Source organism: Sus scrofa, chromosome 9, assembly GCF_054392235.1.
Source record: "Sus scrofa isolate SSC_HxYL_T2T_F1_AM1 chromosome 9, Sscrofa_HxYL_maternal_Yorkshire_Landrace_v2.0, whole genome shotgun sequence".
NCBI lineage: Eukaryota > Metazoa > Chordata > Mammalia > Artiodactyla > Suidae > Sus > Sus scrofa.
Window position 1 is genome coordinate 2366363 of NC_139391.1, and position 22587 is coordinate 2388949.

General features: G+C 45.8%; 1 protein-coding gene across 37 annotated transcripts in view; it reads right to left on the reverse strand.

The window, feature by feature from the left end:
* SYT9 (synaptotagmin 9) overlaps window positions 1–22587 on the reverse strand; it is a 345167-nt gene that overhangs the window by 49131 nt on the left and 273449 nt on the right. For 30 of the 37 annotated variants that reach the window (XM_084974935.1, XM_084974938.1, XM_084974927.1 and 27 more), the window contains 3 exons: window positions 4685–4805; window positions 2791–2962; window positions 703–832 (listed from right to left, as the gene is read on the reverse strand). In XM_084974935.1, coding sequence (XP_084831061.1) covers window positions 703–832; window positions 2791–2962; window positions 4685–4805 — 423 coding nt within the window. Of the gene's footprint in view, window positions 1–702; window positions 833–2790; window positions 2963–4633; window positions 4806–22587 lie in introns of all 37 variants that reach the window. The other 7 variants (XR_014814463.1, XR_014814464.1, XR_014814462.1 and 4 more) reach the window with 3 other exon arrangements.

The window sequence follows — 22587 nt, forward strand, 5'->3', positions numbered from 1 at the left end:
TTAAAAAGGAAGATGTGGGCTTGGGGCTCTTGTCTCCTCCCACCTTTCTACTGCCTGGAAGATACGTGATGGTTGAAACTTAGCAGCCATGTTGTGCAATGAGGAGACATCAGCAAAACAAAACACCCCACACTGAGAGAGGGAGGCAGCAAGATCTCCTTAATCACAGAGCGTCTATAACATCCTAAATAGCTTCCCTGTGTGTCTTTTTAATGTAAAAAAGACATACATCTCCATTTCACTTGTATTTTGTGGTTTGCTGTTTTTCGTCATATGTATCTGAATCTGAATCTAACCAGTTTGTCCAGAATCACAGGTTCACGCTAGAGCCAGTCTGAGAACCCTCTCTCCCAGTGTCCAGTTGTTCCTGAGGCCAAGTTAAGTCACTCTGTGATGGCCTGGACCTCTGCACTCACCCAGGTCCTGCAGATGCCCTCCGAAGGTCAACCCAAAGCGTAACATGAGACAACAGATTCTTGACCTTTTTTGAAAACAATCCAAGTGGAGGATAATCCCTGAGTGGCAGGGAGCCCAGACTCAACTTCGCATTGGATGCAGTTCCCAAAGGACGCCCCCCGAAATGCAACCGGGGGACCCCAACACTGACCCCAGACCTACACTCACAGTTCTGGTGGCTCCTGCATTTCACAGTCAAGCCGCTCCCCTTGTGCGAAGCGGGGCGCGAGGGGAGCAGGGCCTTACCTCCACCAGGGCGTGCCAGTGTGCGATGGGCTTGCGTGGGTACGACAGCATCTCACTCCAGTGGTCTCTGCCCAGCCTCTCGGCGTCGTTGCCTACTTGACATACGCCGATGATCTCATTGTGACCTACACTGTGAAAACGGTCCACAATAGTTTTTTTCCTAAAATTTTGGTATGTAAGAGCAGCAACCACTCAAACTGCTAGAGGAATAGGGAAGGGGTGGGCCTTTTTATTCCCCGACTTAAAACGCGAGGCCAAGTTTAACAGCCACGAGGACATGGAGTCTGGCCCTCATACACCTCAGCCGTTGTAACACTGCCATGGCCTCGCTGGTTTCCAGGAACCCTGTGTTGGAAGAACTTTGTGATGCACACAAAGAATGCCACTCGGGTTCTGGAATAAGGTTGAGCTCAGGCCTCCAAATCCATGTAGTGACAGGGGGCCATGCGGAAGGAGTTTCTTGCATTAACGGCTACTCCATTCCTGCAAGTGGGAGCCAAGTACAGCTAAGGGAGAAGCTCTGAGTGGCAGCTGCGGCCTTCAGCTCCCAAAAGGGGCAGAGTGGAGGAGGCCCTGGGTCTTCCTGCAACCCTCTCCTTGGAGGACACATTGTCTTCTCAGGCTCTTCCTTCCTTCCTTCCAAGCCCAGACCTGCATCGTTGACCTAACTTGAGTTCCCTTCGGCAGAAAGATATTTAGCTCTCTCAATACTTAGCTAGTGTTTCTGCAACATCCCTGGACAGGCCCTGCCCTGAATCGCTTCTTTCTGCCCTGACGGGTTCTGGGTAACAATCTTTTGTGCATAAGCAGAATGACATGGCCCGTCCTTTAACTCTTTGAGACCCAAATGCATGGACGTGTTCTCTCCTTTTTCCTTCCTGCAAAGACTTTTTTCCTCCTATCCGTGCGTAGGGAGCAAGGGGGAGACGAGGTGGGGAAGCTGTGTGAAGGATATTGGATTCTATGCTCATTAAAATCAGTAGCAGGCAGAAGCCCCATGAATTCTGCCATGGATTTTTCCAGGCCAGATTCATGAGTTCACTGAGAATTAAACTGAAGCAGAGCTCACATAATCAGATTTGCCGATGCAGGAAACTTGGCAATAGCTTGAAAAATACTGGCCCAGCCTCCCACGGCTGGTGGGCAACGTCCCCTCCCGTGGCCAGACACTACTGGTGCTGGGTGCCATCCAGAGGCGACAGCGGGATTGTCACACCCATGGGCTGAGCCAACCCACGTGTTCCTGGGGTTGGAAGACAGCTGTGCTGCACCCAGGCGTCTGCTCGAAAGAGCTCAGGGCCTTCCTGACATTTCAGGGTCTGTGGGAAAATTTTTAGCTGCAAATAATATTGTAAGATATTAGAAGTCAGAATTTTTTTTAATTTTAATAATTGTGCCCAGATCACGAGAAGGTTTCCAATTAGAAGGAGACTTTGCATTTCAGTCTAATGACGGGTTTAACATGTATAATTCCCTGTTGGTACTTCCTTTGCATATTAAAATGACTGTTTCTCAAATCTGTCCTTTAAATACACAATTGGCTACAATGCAGGCTATAAATATCTCTGCTGCGCTGTAATAATTAGAAAGTCGAGCATCTTATACATTTTAATGTGCCCTGTCATCCACACCGATGCTAGCATTTTCAAGAGGATAGGTGTGTGTGTGCTTTCAGACTTAAGGAGACGGGCGTGATTTTTATTAACACGTCGGGGGAAGGAAGGAAGAAGAGAAGGAAGTGACGTGTTGGAACTGCTGACGGTCTGGCGAAGGTAATCCTTCTGCGGCTTCGAGGGGCGCTTTCCTAAAAGGCGGGGTTGCCTGGGAGGATGGGCAGAGCGAGATCTGGTCTCCAAGCTGAGATTCTAGGGCGCAAGAAGATGGAGAGGAGAAGTGGGGAGCGGGGAGGAAGTGGGAGAGCGTTCGGGGCACCCTGGAAATCTGCCCAGAAGGCGACTCCTCGTCAGAGCTCTGGGCGTGCTGCTCACAGACGCCTTTCCTGTGGCTGCACCCAGACACCAGCTAAGACTCCCTCCCCAGCCCTGGGCACAGCGGACCTGCCCCGAGAAAGAGCTCCAGGCATCTCACCGGTCGTAGTCCATGACCGCGATGGACAGGTGGATCTGGTCGATGTTCTCGGGAGGGACGTCGAAGACTATGGCTTCGTTGTAAACGGGGTTCAGGGTGTTTCTCTTGGTGGACGTCTTCCTCTTCTTCAGTCGTCTGCCCTCACACATCAGCGAGACCTTCACGTAGGGGTCTGCGGAGGCCGGAGAAGCAGGGGTACGTGAGGATGAGTGCGGATGCAGGCCGGCAGGGTCCCCGCGGCAGAGTCTCAAGGACCACGGTCTGCAGAACCCGTTCCCTGCCTGAGGACTGGCGTTGGGAGATTTTCATTAATACGATGTCTGGGCAGCGACTGGAGTTGGGATCATTAAGCCACTCATTCGGGAAAAAGCACAGGACACTTTCTCCTCAAAATGCGTGGTATTTAAAGATAGGGTAGAAACATCCTGGCCAAGGTCCAGGACCTGCCTGGCTGCCACAGCAGGGGCCACGCAAAAGCACTGCCCACGCCTGGGAGACTGGCTGCAGGCCCGGCCCAGAGCCACCCTGGGGACCTTTTCCGAACGCCAGGACTTTAGGAAACGGAGAAGCTGAGTCCCTGGAGGACAGGGGGGACCTGGGCGTGGGCTGGGGGTGGATTTCCTTCAGTGTGGGGGCCTCAGGCCCCAGAGCAGCCTGCAGCGGGGGGCCAAGGCGGGGGAGAGGGGAGGTCAGCAGGTCAAGGAGAGAAAGGACACAGGTCTGCTCGGGTGCCATGCTGGGAGGGGGTGACAGGTGACAGAGCTGGTCTCTGCTTCAGGTGGGACACCCTGCTTTCACCTCCCTAGTCTCCCGGGAGTTCAGTGGGAGTCCTTCTCGCTTCAGCTGCCTGACCAGGTGAAGCCCTGACACCTAGACACCATCCGGCAAAGGCCAGAAGGGGCCACATCCTTTTTCTGCTTGAAAAAGACACTGACGTCCGGGAAGCAGAATATACTGCATTTTTTTTTTTTTTTTTGTCTTTTGTCTTTTTGTCTTTCGTTGTTGTTGTTGTTGTTGCTATTTCTTGGGCCTCTCCCGTGGCATATGGAGGTTCCCAGGCTAGGGGTTGAATCGGAGCCGCAGCCACTGGCCTACGCCAGAGCCACAGCAACGCGGGATCCGAGCCGCATCTGCAACCTACACCACAGCTCACGGCAACGCCGGATCGTTAACCCACTGAGCAAGGGCAGGGACCGAACCCGCAACCTCATGGTTCCTAGTCGGATTCGTTAACCACTGCGCCACCACGGGAAGTCCTGCATTTTTTATTTCAGTGACCCAAAGCCCGTGGACCGGGCATTCTGCAACCGCATTTCGGGAGCCCGTGCAGAGCTGGCTTGTGAACTTGTGTAAAAGGGAAATGCCCAGCGGGGATTTTCTGTTGGGTCCTAGAGTTTAAGGGGACACTGATTCACTGGGAAACCCAACCGCCGAGTTCTCTGCTAGCCTTTGATGCAAGGATATTGGGTTACCCATCTGTGAAAGGCCCGAGGGGATCCTGCTTACAGCTGAGGAAAGACTCAGCTGCGCTTCATCGGCAGCGCCCGCTCGGGGTCAGGTTCACCATCGCGCGAAGAGGACCTAAGGATGACGACACTGATGGCGCGAACTCTGAGGACCACTGAGAGGGCTTCTTAGGACTCGCTCACTCCCGGCAGCACCAGCGAGCCAGATGCCACGGTTACCCTCCTTTTTACAGACGGGGAATCCGAAGCCCAGACCCGTTAAGCGGTTCAGCGACTTGCCCGAGGCCACACAGTGATGTCCTAGGTCTAGGTCCTAGCATGAAACCCCGGGCGCTTTGGTGCCAAAGTCCACCACGTCTTCTCCGCGGGAGACTCACAAGGTACGCGCGAGAACTGTGGGAGGAGAGCCGCCGTGGACACAGCCCCACCTGACGCTCCCGTGATGTCCATCGCCTTCAGGTTCCTTGCTTTTATGACGGTGATGGTCAGCCTGCCCGCCGTTGGAAGGTAGCAGAGGGAGAACATCAGCTCTCCGAGATCCACGTTGTCCTGGTGAGAAAGCACAAACCCAAGCGTTAGAAAGCGTCTTGGGTCTGCTGCACGGAAGACGCAGGGGTGGGCAGCGCCGCAAGGGATGCACTGCTCCTTCTGCTCGTCTCCAGGGTCCCCCGTGTCCCCCCTTCATGACATCATCAATCACGTGAAGGAGAAGAAACCCCCACACTCGGGGAGCCCCCACCCTACAGAACCACACTCATCTTCAGACGGCCAAGCCGCCGAGGCCATCCAGGGCTCTGCCACCTTCTATCCATCCACCTGCAGCTGGATAGAAGCCCCCCAGCCTTAACCATCTCCAGGAACAGAAGCCCCCCAGCCTTAACCATCTGCATGGAGTCCCCCATGTGGCGCCACTCACATCCCCCACAACGCACCCAAAGCCCACAAAGAGGGGCCTGCAGTGCTGGGCTGCCCACCGGCAGCCCAGACCAGCTCTGCTCTCTCCCACAGGTCTCCATATAGCCCCTCGGAGATGCCCCATTTCCTACAATAGCATCTCCCACCCAGGCCCACAAAGTTCTTCAAATAGTTTCTGTCCGTGTGCATCCTCGCCCTGCAGCCCCCCACCCCCCTACGGAGCCCCAACCCCAGTTTGCTGCAATGCCTCCTGCAAACATCCCTCTGCTGCAACACACACCCACACCCTCCCCTGGTCAGAGCACTGCACCCAACCTGGTCACATGCAACCTGTGCAGGGAGAAGAGCGAGCGTCTCTGCTGGACCCTGCGAACCCCTTGTTCCTCCCCGGCTCTTGACAAGGAGCTGCAGCAGCCTGAGAGCAGCAGCCCGAGACCCCACCCGTCCACAGTCCTGGACGCACCCGGACCCTTGCCAGGCCCTGTGCGAGGTCCAGGCCGGGAGAGGTGGGCAGAGACCCAGGCCCCGCAGGCCCTGACTGCTGACCTCAGGGTCCCCTCGCCTCCTCTCAGCACGTCTCCAATAAGCCCATTTCCCTCTGCTGGGAAAACATCTCCGCGGGCAGCGGGCAGCCATTCAAATAGCTCAGAAGACACCATTCTCTTCCTTCTTAGCCCAGGGGAGGTATAACCAGAAAGGGAAAAAAAAGCCAGTTCATTTAGTTTCAATTTCTGTGATACCTGAGGTTATGGAGCTGGGTGTCTGTGTCTCATTAATAGTTTCATATGACAATGCTCTGGGGAGTCCAGTTTTTGCTGTCAACATCCAGAGTCTCCCCGCCCCTTCTTGATTCTCCAAGGATGCTTCTACTTTTAGAATCACAGATGCTGCTCTGGAAGGTCACCTCGCCCAGCCTCCCTCCTTGACCGCTTCTGCAGGAGGATGCGGCAAAGGGAATCTCTTTGGTCGCTGAGGCAGATGGACTGCTCTGCATCCTCCAGCATCGCCTGCTGCATGTAAATAAATGGCCTCCCCTCCCAAGCGTGCCAGGTTCTTCTCATTCCTGGAGCCTGGACAGCAGGAGACTCAGGCAGCTGGGTCTCTCCCTCTGGAGTGGAGGGAGGGAAAGATGAGAGTTCTACACAAGCAGGGGGTGTCCCACAGGGCAGGGGCTGGACCGCTTGGTGCTACAGGGTTCCACGCTATGGAGGAGGCCTGCTCTCACTGAAGGGGCTGACCCAGCTTCCTGCTGGGACCAGAGGAGGAAGAGAAGCAACAGCTGTCCCCATAAATTATCTTTTTTCCGTCCATACTGCCTGGCATCGTCCTTTGTCACTGGCCCTCTCCTGCCCGCCTTAGGCAGAGAGGCGTCGACACCTGTTCTCTCAGAGGACTTTTCACTGTTCATGCCTCCTTTCCTCGCATCCATCCTGAGAGTCTTGGTTTGACGAAAGTAAAACAGGAATAACCAAAACCGTGCCTACAAAGCTTCAGCATCATTTTTTCAGCATCCGGTTCCTGCGGGCCCACACTGCGCAAGCTCCGTGGGTTCAAGGTGTGACCAGACATCCACTCCGGGGCCCGCCCTCAAGGCCCGTGCTCCCGACTGAACCCAATGTGTCGAGGTACGTTTGCACTGAGTACATGTCTTTCCCACACAGACTTCATTCTCACATATTTATATTATGTAGTTGTTAGCTCACGAGTCAAAAGAGAAAATTAAGCTTCAGGTTTGGTTATGTATTCAGAATGTGAACTGGGCTGAAGTCTACATTTGTACTTTAAAAAAAAGTGGCAAATTAAAGAAGTACCTATCAAAGAGAAAATGCTTGGTTTGATTTCCAAGTGCTTTAAAAATCAATTATGTAAAATTATATAAACTGTGACAGTAAAAATGATAAAATGCAAATATGAAAATACCTAAGTAAACCAGTCAAATATCCCCTTTCCTTGTGTACATGCCACTTATGTCACCACTGTCCCGGAGCAAGGCTGTGCATCGTGATACACACTGCACCCCTCCCCCGCCACCCATTTACCCCCTACTCTTCTAACACGTGCTGTGGCTTTGAGCCCTGCCCTTCCAGGCGCTGGGGGGCGTTTCTGCAGCGGTGAACAACGGTCGTGCTCCTTTAAGAGGGGATGGGCTTGCAGGGGTGTGGAACAGGAGTGGAGGGTACCTTGTGCTAACTTCTCTCCCCATCAGCGGATGCTGATTTGGGGTCAAGAATCTGTAGAGGCTGATGTTTGCAAACCTTCCCTTAAATCAGGGTTCTCAATTTTGCTCCCCAAGGGGACAGCTGACATCGTCTAGCTAAGGTTTTAGTTGTCATGGCCGGGAGGCAGGTCTGCTGATGTCTGTCTGGGAGGTCGGATCCAGGGTTGCTACTAAACACCCGACAAGGCACAGGCAGCTCCTCAATACAATGAGTTACCTGACTCCAAGCGCCAACAGTGCCAAGGCCGAGACACTCTGCCTTATGGCGAAGTGTTTGTATCATTAGCCAAAATTTTCCCAGAATGCTGATAGAAGTCAAATATAAAAAAGAGAGTCATGGAGTATTTGGCTTCTTTTCCGGCTTGACAGAAATCAGATATGTAGAAGTGCTGCTGGTGGCCGAGCACCCTGGGGGTACAGGGGGCAGGGAACTGTCACACAAAGAGATGCTCCATTTTCTCCTGCTTTGTGTGGCCAAGTGCAGTATCATTGGGAAGATACACTAGGAATGAGGGCAAGTGTGTGTGAATTCTCTCCCTGGCAGCTCACTCTGTGCTAGGCCTGCCATGCTGGTCAGCTCTCTCTGTGCTAGGCTTGCCTGTACTGGTCTACGGGAGCTCAGATTCCTGTCTAACCAGTTCACATTCGCCTTTCTCTTCTTGGGTTCTTCTGCTGAGGCCATTGTCAATTCCATAAAGTTCTAGAAGGATTGCTGCAGGAATTCAGACTGACCAAAATAGTCATGCCCCTTGTCCACTGCTGTCTGTTCAGGGATGAGTAAGTAACCCAAGCAGGGAGATTTAGAGTGTTCCCTGGGACTGAAAAATCAACATGAAGGCAGAGAATTTTCATTTTACTGTGGTTATCCACTGGGAAGATATGAAACTAGAATTGCTGTTAGCATTTCTGTACCATATGTATTACAAGTAGTACAATATTACTTTAAGGTAGGCCGTGGATATTAAAAATGCATGCCATAAACTCAAAAGAGATGACTGATGGAGGTCCTGTTATGGTGCAGAGGAAATGAACCCAACTAGTATCTGTGAGGACGTGGGTTTGAGCCCTGACCTTGCTCAGTGGGTCAGGGATTTGGCATTGCCATGAGCTGTGGTGTAGGTGGCAGACACGGCTTGGATCCTGTGTTGCTGTGGCTGTGCTGTATGCCGGAAGCTGTGGCTCTGATTCGATGCCTAGTCTAGGAACTGCCATATGCCATGAGTGTGGCCCTAAAAAGCAAAAAAAAAAAAGAAGAAGAAGAAGAAGAAGAAATGACTAAAATAGAACAACAAGCACTGATAGTTAATAAGCCAACAAAATAGAAAATATATGCTTTAAAATATTAATCCAAAGGAAGGCAGAGAAAAGGAAAACGGAATAAGACCAGAAGAGACAAGTAGGATAGAAATAGAAAACAGATAGTAATATGGTAAATTCAAACTCAACTATTCCAATAATTACATTAAATACAAAATATCTAAGCATCCAAATAAAAGGCAAAGATACCCTGACACCTATGGTCAATTAATCTTTGACAAGGGAGGCAGGAACATCAAATGGGAAAAGGAATGTCTATTCAGCAAGCATTGCTGGGAAACCTGGACAGCTGCATGCAAAGCAATGAAACTAGAACACACCCTCACACCATGCACAAAAATAAACTCCAATGGCTGAAAGACTTAAATATACGACAAGACACCATCAAACTCTTAGAAGAGAACATAGGCAAAACACTCTCTGACATCAACATCATGAATATTTTCTCAGGTCAGTCTCCAAAAGCAATAGAAATTAGAGCAAAAATAAACCCGTGGGACCTCATCAAACTGAAAAGCTTTTGCACAGCAAAGGAAACTCAAAAGAAATCGAAAAGACAACTTTCAGAATGGGAGAAAATAGTTTCAAATGATGCGACCAACAAGGGATTAATCTCTAGAATATATAAACAACTTATACAACCCAACAGCAAAAAAGCCAATCAATCAATGGAAAAATGGGCAAAAGACCTGAATAGACATTTCTCCAAAGAAGATATACAGATGGCCAGCAAACACATGAAAACATGCGCAACATCACTGATTATAAGAGAAATGCAAATCAAAACTACCATGAGATACCACCTCACACCAGTCAGAATGGCCATCATTAATAAGTCCACAAATAGCAAGTGCTGGAGGGGCTGTGGAGAAAAGGGAACCCTCCTGCACTGTTGGTGGGAATGTAAACTGGTACAACCACTATGGAGAACAGTTTGGAGATACCTTAGAAATCTATACATAGAACTTCCATATGACCCCGCAATCCCACTCTTGGGCATCTATCCAGACAAAACTCTACTTAAAAGAGATACATGCACCCGCATGTTCATTGCAGCACTATTCACAACAGCCAGGACTTGGAAACAACCCAAATGTCCATCAGCAGATGATTGGATTCGGAAGATGTGGTATATATACACAATGGAATACTACTCAGCCATAAAAAAGAATGACATCATGCCATTTGCAGCAACATGGATGGAACTAGAGACTCTCATACTGAGTGAAATGAGTAAGAAAGAGAAAGACAAATACCATATGATATCACATATAACTGGAATCTAATATCCAGCACAAATGAACATCTCCACAGAAAAGAAAATCATGGACTTGGAGAAGAGACTTGTGGCTTCCTGATGGGAGAGGGAGGGAGTGGGAAAGATCAGGAGCTTGGGGTTACCAGATACAACTTAGAATAGATTTATAAGGAGATCCTACTGAGTAGCATTGAGAACTACATCTAGATACTCATATTGCAACAGAACAAAGGGTGGGGGAAAATGTATACATGTAAGAATAACTTGATCCCCATGCTGTACAGTGGGAAAAATAAAAATTAAAAAAAATAAATAAATAAAAAGGGAGAGAGAGAAAAGAAAAAAAAGGCAAAGATTATCTGATTCAATAAAATAGCAAGAAAATAGTATGTTCTCTATAAGAAATCTATTTTAAAGATGTAAGTACATTAAAAGCAAAAGATTAAAAAAGATATCCCACCCTAACACTAATAAAAAGAAATCTGGAGTGGTTAAATTAGTATCAGACAAAGTATGAGGCAGAACAATGAATATTACCAGAATCAAAGAAGGTCGTTTCATTATGATAAAGGGATCGATTCATAAAAAACACACAGCAGTTCTAAATTTTTATGCACCTGCTAGCACACTCAAAACACATGAGGCAAAAATACTGGAACAACACAATCAACAAACTTGACCTAACTAGTCATTAATAAAACGTTCTACCAAACAGCAATAGAATACATACTCTTCAAGTGTACCCAGAACACTGAACAAGACAGCCCATATTCTGGGCCATAAAAACGTCTCAATTAAATCTGAGAAGATTCAAAGTACATTTTCTGGTTGCAATGGAAATGAATTGGAAATCAACAATAAAAAAGATATCTGGGAAATCTCTAAATACTTGGGAACTAAAATAACACACTTCTAAATAACCTATGGATCAGAGGAGAAATCAAAGGAGAAATTAGAAAATATTTTGAACTGAACTGAAATGGAGATACGATACACTAAAATTTGTGGATGCAGCAAAAGTAGGACTCAGAGGGAAATTTGTACCACTACAATGCTTATATTATACAAGAAGAAAAATAACCAATCACTGACTTCAGCGCTTCAAGAAACCAGAAAAGTAAAAACAAATAAAAAGCAAAATAAGCAGAAGAAAGAAAATAATAAAGATTAGATAAAACAATGTAAAGATGTATATTTTAAACAACAGAGTAGCCCCTAAAAGAACCATCGCATACATGTAATAAGCCATTACTAGAGATAAACTGTAACCACAAAAATATTCAGTTCTAAAAAAGGTAGGAAGGAATTTCCATGTGGTTCAGCAGGTTGTGGACCCAACTAGTGTCCACGAGGATGCGGGTTCGATCCCTAGCCTCACTCAGTGGGTTAAGGATCCGGCACTGCCGGAGTAGGTCACAGATAAGGCGAGGTCACAGATGTGGCTTGGATCCTGCATTGCTGTGGCTGTGGTGTAGGCTGGCAGCTGCAGCTCTGATTCTACCCCTTGCCTGGGAACTTCCATGCGCCATGGGTACGGCCCTAAAAAGACAAAAAACCCAAAATGTGTATGCTTCTAATACAGATCTTCCAAATATATTGAACAAATCTGAGGGAACTAAGAGGAGAAATACAAACCCGAAGGGGAGTTAGAGATTCCAACACTGCTCTGTCAGCAAGTCACTGAATAGGCAAAGCGGAAAAGAAGGATGTAAAGACGTGAACAAGACCGCCAGCCAACCTGATGTACTTGGTGTTTACCTACTCTGCCTACTGACACTTGGTCAAACAACAGCGAAATGCACATTCTCCTCAAATACACGCCAAACGCACTCCGTAAGATAAGGCATATTCTGGGTCCTTTAAAAAATTCTCATTAGGAGTTCCCGTCGTGGCAGTGCAGTGGTTGATGAATCTGACTAGGAACCATGAGGTTGCGGGTTCGGTCCCTGCCCTTGCTCAGTGGGTTGAGGATCCTGCGTTGCCGTGAGCTGTGGTGTAGGTTGCAGACGCGGCTCGGATCCGGCGTTGCTGTGGCTGTGGTGTGGGCCGGTGGCTACAGCTCTGATTAGATCCCTAGCCTGGGAACCTCCATATGCTGCGGGAGCGGCCCAAGAAATGGCAAAAAGACAAAAAAAAAGAAAAGAAAAAAGAAAAAAAATTCTCATTAAATTCAAGGTGAATGAATGAAATCATAAAAGTACGTTCTTTTTTATTTTGTATTTCACATTTTAAGATTTTTATTCTATCACCATTGATTTATAACGCTCTACCAATTTCTGCTGTCCAACAAAGAAAAGCATGTTCTTTAACAATGATAAAATTAAACTAAGAATTCAATCGTAGATACCTGGAAAATCTCCAAATATTTGGAATTAAACAATACTTTTCTGAATTACCTATAGGTCAAAGAAAAAAATCACAAGGAATATTAAAAATTATCTTGGGGAGTTCCCGTTGTGGTGCAATGAACCTAATTAGTAGCCATGAGGATGAGGGTTCAATCCCTGGCCTACACCACAGTTCACGGCAACGCCGGATCCTTAACCCACTGAGCAAGGCCAGGGATCGAACCCGCAGCCTCATGGATCCTAGTCAGGTTCATTACCACTGAGCCACAACCGGAACTTCCTAGATGCATTTCTCGTTTTGCTTGAGTATGTCCTTGAGTACTTTTTTCCCAGTGAAGGTTCACAGGTACTTAAACTAATCTTTATTGCGCTTTAATTCTTAAAGATAGTTGACAGAGTTTAGGATAAAATTATTTTATCTTAGAATCTTTTATTTAAAAGTCACAATGTCTTCTAGGACCTCATGTTCCAGCCGGAGTGTTGGATGCTGTTCTCTTGTAGAGTTTTCCCCTCAAGGAGGTTTTAAGATCATCTCTTTGTACTTGTACCTTGTAGTTGTACCTTCTGAAACGTCCCCAAAAGGTGTTTAGAGACCTTGTTTTCACTGATTTTGCTTGGTCCTCAGGGATGGCTGTTAATTAGAATTTTTTTCTCTCGCTTTAATCTCTTTTTCTCCAGTGACCCAATGATCTGTTTATTTTGGACATTTTCTTTAATGATGCTTGGTTTTCCTAAGATTCTAGGACATCTCTAGGTGTCTGCATTTATAAGTGAAGGGGCAAAGCAAAAGTCTTACTGCTCATCATTTTAGGAGAAGCCTCAGAAGGGAGTGAGGCAATCTCATGTTTTCATCTGATGTATATAACTGGAAATTCTGAAGAGGTGTTTTTTGTTTGTTGGTTTGTGTTGCCACACCTGTGGTATGTGGAAGTTCCCGGGGCAGGACTTGAACCTATGCCATAGGAGGGACCAGGGCCATAGCAGTGATAAGAGCTGGATCCTTAACCCACTGAGCCACCAGGGAATTCCTGAAGAATTATTCTCTAATACCACCGCATGATATTAATTTCGTCAAACCGTTGAACTTTGGTTTTACAGTAGGTTACAGAGTTAGGCAAGGAGAATCACAGTCAACAGACTTTTGAAACCCTAGTGTCCTCAATGCTTTTAAAGCACCCCTGTGCTGGGGTCCCGAAGGCCACCCTCAGGTGTGGTGGCTCCCTAGAAGAACTCGCAGGATCCAGAAAGCCCGTTACATCATAATCACGGCTTACTACAATAAAAGGACACGGATTTAGATCAGCAAGGACAAAATGACATAGGGTGGAGTCCAGGAGAAACCAGGCATGAGCTTCCAGTTGCTCTTTCCCAAGAGAGTCACAGAGAGCCCTGAATCCTCCCAGCAGTGATGCGTGATGACACGTACAGAATATCGCCAGCCAGGGGAGCTCACGCAAACCTTGATGCTGAAGGTTCTACCTGTGGGTTGTAAGGTGTCCCCACTCCTTACACGACTAACTTAGCTCATCAGTCTTCTCTCCCTTCACCGGAGGGGCATTGGCATAGCTCAGGGCCCTGGGGGAACAAAAGCAAGTGTCTACCATGGATCCCATCATGAGCATAAAACATCTGGGATGGCCCAGAACTCTCATTGGTCAGGATGCTCTAAGGGCTTGGAGGTATCTTTCAGTCAAGGACTAGCCCTTTCTTTAGAATGCACAGGGTTCAGGTACCCCAGGCATGGTGAGTCAATCCTTTACTACACACATACAATGCCTTCATTTCAACTTGTCTTTTCACACCTATTTTCCCGGACCGAAAAACGGACAAGTGGAGTTCCCATCATGGCTCAGTGGCTAACGAACCAGCTAGCGTCCATGAGGTCTCAGGTCAGATCCCTGGCCTCACTCAGTGGGTTAAGGATCCAGCACTGCCGTGGGCAGTGGTGTAGGTCGCAGACACAGCTTGGATCCTGTGTTGCTGTAGCTGTGGTGTAGGCCACAGTGAATCGCAAAGAAAACTAGAAATATATTAAGCTCTGATTGGACCCCTAGCCTGGGAACCTCCATATGCTGTGGGTGCGGACCCCAAAAGATAAAAGACCAAAAAAAAAAAAAAAGAAAGAAAGAAAGAAAGAAAAAGAAAACGGGAGCGAAGCAGTGGTAGTCCCTAAGCTTGTGTACCCAACCATCACACATTCTAACCCAGAGATCAACATCTGATGTGGTGGAAGACATTTCTGGAAGGAGAGCAGTTACCATCGGGGCCTGGCAAAGATATCAGGTAGGATGAGCAGTGACCATAATGCAATTAATTAAGCTAGAAATCTGTAATACAAAGGTAACTAGAATGTTTCCATATGTTTGGAAACTAAGAAATACACTTCCGAATAAACATGGGTCCAAGTAAAAATCACAATGAAAACTAGAAATATATTAAACTGGAATACAATAAAAATTCTACATTTTAAAATACATAACATGCTGTAAATATTGTGATTTGTAATTACAATATTTTTATTTGGTCTTTGTCCTTGACTCTGACTCAGGGCTCCTGAAGCCCTTGTAAATGCCTGAGTGATAAAAGCACTAGAAGCCTCTTTTGTTCTAGGCAGGGAGCTGAGGGCAGGTTCCTGGATGGCTTGTGGATGGGAGCTGACCACCAAAAAGGACGAAGCCATAATTAGAAGCTTGAAATTTTCAGCCCCAGCTCCTATTCTCCAGAGAGGACAGGGGGCTATAAATGACTTTAATAACTGAACATACCTACATGAGAAAGCCCCCCAATACCAAGAGTATTGTTTCTGAAGAGCCTCCTGGTTGGTGAATACGCCCATGTACCAGGAGGGTGACACCCCCCACTCCACGGGGACAGAAGCGCCTGTGCTCAGGACCCTCCCAGACCCCAGCCTATGTATCTCCGTTTATCTGCATCCTTCAAACCATCTTCTAACAGGCTGGTAAGAGTAAGTAAGTGTTTCCCTGAGTCGTATGAGTTGTTCTCGCAAATAATCAAATCCAAGGAGGAGGTCCAGGGAACCTCCAATTTGTGGCCAAGTCGGACAGAGGCTGAGGGTAACCTGGGGACCTGCCTATTGTTCCTGCATCTGAGGCCAGGGGGAGTCTCATGGGACTAAGCCCTTAACTTGTGGGATCTGACACTCTCTCCAGGTAGGCAGTGTCAGAACCAAGTTAAATTCTAGCACATGCAGCTGGTCTCACAGAATTGCTTGCTGACACCAAACACCTGACATGCTTGGTGTCAGAAGGGTCATGAAGGTGGCAGGCGTCTGGGAGTAAGAGAGAAACACATAGAAAGAGAATGGTAGGTTGCTTCCCACACAAATGAAGAAAAATCAGACTAAGGGGAAGTTTTTAGCTTTAAATACATAACTTGGAATAAAATAAAGCTGATTAATAGCGATCATAACATCTATCTCAAGAATTTGGAAAAAGAACAAATTAAACCCAAAGTAAGTAGCAGGAAGGAAATACATTTAAGAGCAGAAATGAATGAAATAGAAAACAAATATATTTATAGAAAATCAACAAAGCCCAAAGTGAGCTTGAGAAAGGGTAATAAAAATTTCTAATAATCGTTTTTGTTTGTTTGTTTGTTTTATCTTTTTGCCTTTTCTAGGGCTGTTCCTGCAGCACATGGAGGTTCCCAGGCTAGGGGTCTAATTGGAGCTATAGCCACTGGCCTACGCCGGAGCCACAGCAATGTGGGATCCAAGCCGAGTCTGCAGCCTACACCACGGCTTACTGCAATGCCGGATCCTTAACCCACCAAGTGAGGCCAGGGATCGAACCTGCAACCTCATGGTTCCTAGTCAGATTCGTTAACCACTGAGCCACAATGGGAACTCCAATAACTCTTATTGTCAAAACAGATAGAAAAGGGTGTTGGGCAGAAAGGCACTGTAAATAACCATGTTAGGTTGGAATGCAGTACCACTAAGGATTGTTACTAAAAGCATTAAAAAGATAATACGAGGATTTTATAAACAATTTTATACCGACAGAGTTTAAAAATCAGACAAAATGTGTGAATTTTTCAAAACACAAAACTTAACAGATTCAAATTATCCATTAAATAAATTGAATCTGGGAGTTCCTGTTGTGGCTCAGTGGTTAATGAATCCGACTAGGAACCATGAGGTTGAGGGTTCAATCCCTGGCCTTGCTCAGTGGGTTGAGGATCTGGCGTTGCCGTGAGCTGTGGTGTAGGTCACAGACTTGGCTCGGATCCCATGTTGCTGTGGCTCTGGCATAGGCTAGAGGCTACAGCTCTGATTAGACCCCTAGCCTGGGAACTTCCATATGCCATGGGAGTGGCCCTAGAAAAGACAAAATAAATAAATAAATAAACAAATAAATAAATAAATAGAATTCGTAATTAAATATCTCACCATAAAGAAAATTTCAGGTTCAGTTGGCTTCACTGGTGAATTCTATTAAAATTTTATGGGAGAAATAAAATCAATATTATATAAACACTTTCAGAGAACAGAAAAAGAGAGAATATGCCCTAATTTATTTTTTGAAGATATCATGTTTTGGGTACCAAAGTCTGAGGCAGCCATCACAAGGAAGGCAAAACTACAGACCAATTTCGTTCATTAAATGAGATTTAAAGAATGAAAACATCAGAACACTGAATGCAGAATACGTGAAAATGATAATACATTGCTGATATGTTTTATTTGATGTATACAAGCTTAATTTAACATATGAAATTAAAAATATAACTGTCCATATAGTAACAGAATAAGGAAGAAAAATCATATAATTATCTAAATGAATGTAGAATAATATGATAAAATCACCATCTATTTATGATAAAAGTTTTTATTGAACCAGATATGGAAGAGGAATCTGCATATCTTGTGGAAGGCATCTAGAAACAAGGCTACAGCACTGGAGTGCTTACTGGTGAAATGTGAAAAGTATTGTGCAAGCCAGTCCATGGTATATACTATATTAACAAATTGAAGAATACAGACCATAGGATCATCTCAATAGAGGGAGAAAAAGCTTCTGACAAAATTTAATACCCATTTATGATGAAAACTTCCCAGAGAGCAGGCATGGAGGGAGTTTCCCTCAGCATAATAAAGATAGTATATGACCGTCCACAGCTTACATCACACACAATGGTGAAAAGCTGAAAGCATTCCCTCCAAGATCAGGAGGAAGACAAGGATGCCCACTTTCACCACTTGTATTCAACATAGTTTTGAAAGCCCTAGCCATGGCAGTCAGAGAAGAGAAAAAAAGGAATCCAAATTGGAAAAGAAGAAGTAAAACTGTTATTGTTTGCAGATGACATAACCCTATACATAAAAAATCCTAAAGATGGTACCAGAAAACTGCTAAAGCTCATTGATGCATTCAGTAAATTTGCTAGAGATATAGAGATATTTGTCTTTTTGTCTTTTCTAGGGCTGCACCTGCAGCAAAAGGAGGTTCCCAGGCTAGGGGTCAAATCAGAGCTGTAGTCGCCAGCCTACACCAGAGCCACAGTAATGCCAGATCCGAGCCGTGTCTGTGACCTACACCTACACAGCTCGTGGAAACACCAGATCCTTAACCCACCGAGCAGGGCCAGGGATCAAACCTGCAACCTCATGGTTCCTAGTCAGATTTGTTAACCACCGTGCCACGATGGGAACTCCACAAAATATAAAATTAATACACTGAAACTTCTTGCATTCCATATGCTAACAATGAAAGGTCAGAAAAAGAAATTAAGGAAACAATCATATTTACCATCATATAAAAAGAATAAAATATTTAGGAATAAATCTTCCTGAGGAGGCAAAAGACCTATATGCTGACCACTATTTAAGACATTGATGAAAGAAATCAAAGACAACACAAATAGGAAAGATATACCATGTTCTTGATTAGAAGAATCAATATTGTCAAAATGACTACACTATGCAAGGCAATCTACAGATTCAAAGCAATCCCTATCAAATTAACAATGGCAGCATTTTTCACAGAACTGGACATTTTTTTTTTAAATTTATATGGAAAGACAAAAGACAGTGAATAGCCAAAGAAATCCTGAGAAAGAGAAACAGCGATGGAGGAATCAGGCACCCTGACTTTCGACTATATTACAAAGCTACAGTCATCAAAACAGTATGATATTGGGACAAAACCAGAAATATAGATCAGCAGGACATGACAGAGAGCCCAGAAATAAACCCAAGCACCTACGGTCTATTAATCTACAACAAAAGAGGCAAGAATATGCAACAGAGAAAAGACAGTCTCTTCAACCAGTGGTGTTGGAAAAATTGCACAGCTACATGTAAAAGAATGAAATTGGAACACTCTCTAACATCATACACAAAAATGACTCAAATTGGATTAAAGACCTAAATGTAAGACCAGATACTATAACACTCTTAAGAGGAAAACATAGGCAGAACACTCTCTTTGACATAAATTGCAGCAATAACTTTTTTGATGTACTTCCTTCAGTAATGAAAGTAAAAATAAACAAACAAGACCTAATTAAAGTTAAAAGCTTTTGCACAACAAAGGAAACTATAAGCAAAACAAAAGACAGCCCACAGAATGGGATAAAATATTTGCAAATGAAGTTACTAACAAGGGATTAATCTCCAAAATATACAAACAGCTCATGCAGCTCTATATCAAAAAAACAAACAACCCAATCAAAGAAAAGGTCAGAAGACCTAAATAGACATTTCTCCAAAGAAGACATACAGATGGCTAATAGGCACACGAATAGATGCTCATCATTGCTAATTATTAGAGAAACGCAAATCAAAACTACACTGAGGTACCACCTCACACTGGTCAGAATAGCCATCATCAAAAAGTCTATGAACAATAAATGCTGGAGAGGGTATGGAGAAAAAGAAACCCTCCAACACTGTTGGCGGGAATATAAATTGGTACAACCACTATGGAGAACAGTAAAAGATTCCTTAAAAAACTAAACATAGAACTATTCTATGATCTGGCAATCCGACTCACGGTCATATATCTGGAGAAAACTATAACTCAAAGAGATACATACACCCCAATGTTCACTGTAGCACTACTTACAATAGCCAAGACAAGGAAGCAACCTAAATGTCCCCTGACGAAGGAATGGATAAAGATGTGGTACATACAGACAATGGAATATCAGTCATAAAAAAGAAAAAATTAGTGCCACTTGCAGCAACATGGATGGACCTAGAGATTACCATGTTTAGTGAAAGAAGTCAGAAGGAAAAGGATAAATATTGGACATCACTCAGGTGGAATTTAAAAAACAATTCAAGTGAATTTATTTATGAAACAGAAACAGACGAACAGACTTTGGAAACAAACTTATGGTTACCAAAGAGGAAAGGTGGAGGGTTAGGGATACATTAGGTGTTTGAGATCAACATATACACGCTCGTATATATAAAAATGGATAATTAACAAGGACCTACAGTACAGCACAGGTACTTTATCCAATATCTGTAATATATGCGGGTAAGGAATCTGTGAAAGAATGGCTATGTGTATATGTATAATCGAATCAGTTTGTCATACATCTGAAACTAACACAACATTGTAAATCAACTATACTTCAATAAAAATGAAAGAAAATAATTTTTTTTTGGCTTGCCTTTTTTTTTTCTTTTTAGGGCTGTACCTGCAGCACATAGAAGTTCCCAGGCTAGTGGTTGAATTGGAGCTACACCTGCTGGCCTATGCCACAGTCTCAGTAACACGGGATCTGAGCCACGTCTGTGACCTACACTACAGCTCAAGGCAACACTGGATCCTTAACCCACTGAGCGAGGCCAGGGATCAAACCCACATCCTCATGGACACTAGTCGGGTTCATAATCTCTCATCCACAGTGGGAACTCCTAAATTTCATTTTTCCTCTGTCTTTTTGCCATTTTCTTGGGCCGCTCCTGTGGCATATGGAGGTTCCCAGGTTAGGGGTCAAATCGGAGCTGTAGCCGCCGGCCTATGCCAGAGCCACAGCAACGCCGGATCCTTAACCCACTGAGTAAGGCCAGGGATCGAACCCGCAACCTCACGGTTCCTAGTCGGATTCCTTTACGCTGTGCCACAAGGGGAACTCCAAGGCTTATTATTTCTTGTGCATGAAGCCTGACAATGAGAAAAATAAATTATATATAGACACATACATACACATATACACACGTATATAATATACACAAATACACATATAATACACACACATATGATAAAATGCAGAGAAGAAAAAAGTAGAGAAATGAGGTTAAGCAGTGTGGAGTGTGGAAGTTAAACATGATGCTAAGCAGGGAAAGCAGCAGGAGAAAGCGCTTTTGTTTCTTCTCTTTTTTGGCTACCCCTCAGCGTACGGAGTTCCTGGGCCAGGGGCCAGATCCACGCCACCGTTGCAGCCTAAGCTGCAGCTGTGGCAATGCTATATCCTTCACCCACTGTGTCTGACCTGGGATCGAACCCGCGTCCCAGCGCTCCCAAGATGCTGCCAATTCCCTTGCACCACACTGGGAATTCCAGAACGTGCTTCTTTTTTTTTTTTTCTTAATAACTCAATGGATTTATTACATTTGTAGTTGTACAAGGAAAGAAAGTGCTTTTTTGAGTGGAGGCCTGGAGAAGTGAGGTGAGATGGCTTATGATGCGGTTACCTGGGAAAAATTGTACATGACCAAGGAGCAAGGGCAGGTGTCCTGCGGTGGGAGGCACCTGCTATGTCTGACGCAGGGAAAGGGGACAGTGAGAGGAGGAGAGTGGGAACGGCGAGGTGAGAGAGGCGGTGAGGGACCGGACCACGCAGGTTCTCCAAAGAACTCTGCCTGACGCCCTGCGTGGGAACGGAAGCCGTTAAAGGGATTGAGCAGAAAAGCAGTGACTTTATTCTAACAGGATCACGCAGGCTGCTGTGTTGAGATCAGTCTGTGGGGACAAGGGCAGCGGCAGGGCCCTCAGGCAGGAGGGGACTGCAGCAGACGACTCCGGAGAAGGCAGGGAGGTGGTGAGAGGCCGGCGAGGCTGGAAGATGACACAGCAGGACTTCTCATAGATTAAATGACAGAAAGGGAGTAGTTACAAAGGATTCCAGTATTTGGGGCCTGAGGTAGTGAAAAGGTAGAATCGTCATTAACTCGTAATTAAGAGGGAGAAGACTCTGGGCTACGAGAGGGACTGAAGACTCAGTTCAGCAAAAGGGAAATGTGTGATCCCAAAGGGGCTGTCAGGCTGCCCATCAGGTAAGTTCGGAGGCTGGGGAAGGGCCAGGTAAGAGAGAAAAAGACCGGCTCCTGGAGGGAGCAAAATGTAACCACGACGTGTTCAGCTATAAACTCAGTTTACATAATAATGATACCGACAGGAACAATTATTGCCACGAATTTACAATATGACTATTTTTGAGAAGATGGAAGAGGGAGGGGGTGTGTGTGTGCACTCGTGAGCTAAATCCTCATCTTCCATAATAAAATTCAACAGTAATCTAAAAATAAAATAGAGCATTTAAAACATGGAAGCATATTTTGAAATAAACAGCTGAAAGTATCGAGTATTGAGGCTACGGGTATAAACATAATGAGGACTTGGTATTTAAAACCCTGGGAGTTCCTGTGGTGGCTCAGAGATAACGAACCCAACCAGTATCCCTGAGGATGTGGGTTCGATCCCCGGCCTGGCTCAGTGGGTTAAGGATCCAGCATTGCCATGAGCTGTGGTGTAGGTCAAAGATCAGGCTCGGATCCCAGGTTGCTATGGCTGTGGTGCAGGCCGGCAGCTGCAGCTCCAATTCAACCCTTAGCCTGGGAGCCTCCACATGCTGTGGGTTTGGCCCTAAAAAGACAAAAAAAAAATAAAAAAATAAAAAATGAAAACAAATAAAACCCCTGAAGCCTGGACACACAGTACCACAGAACCGTTCTCTGTCCTCAGATTCTTCCTTTCAAAACTGGGAGGAGTATCTCGAGGAGCACAGGGTTGTTAAAAAGATTGAGAAAGCATGAGTCTGCAGTAAATGCTAACTAGGAGGTGGCCATTTTAGCTTCACACTTGGCCTATTCGTTTCTCGCTCCCACTGGCCATGCATTCTTCCAGGGGAGTCCCACTTGGCCACCTCCCCCAGTGGCTGGCACTGAGGAGCAGCTTAGGCAAAGCTTCGGAACAGATGCACCCATGAAGAGGACACGCGAGGGTTCTGGATTCCGTGGCAGCCCCGGGGCCTCACTGCCTGGAGACGCTGGCTCAAGCCATCCTGCTAGGGGACATC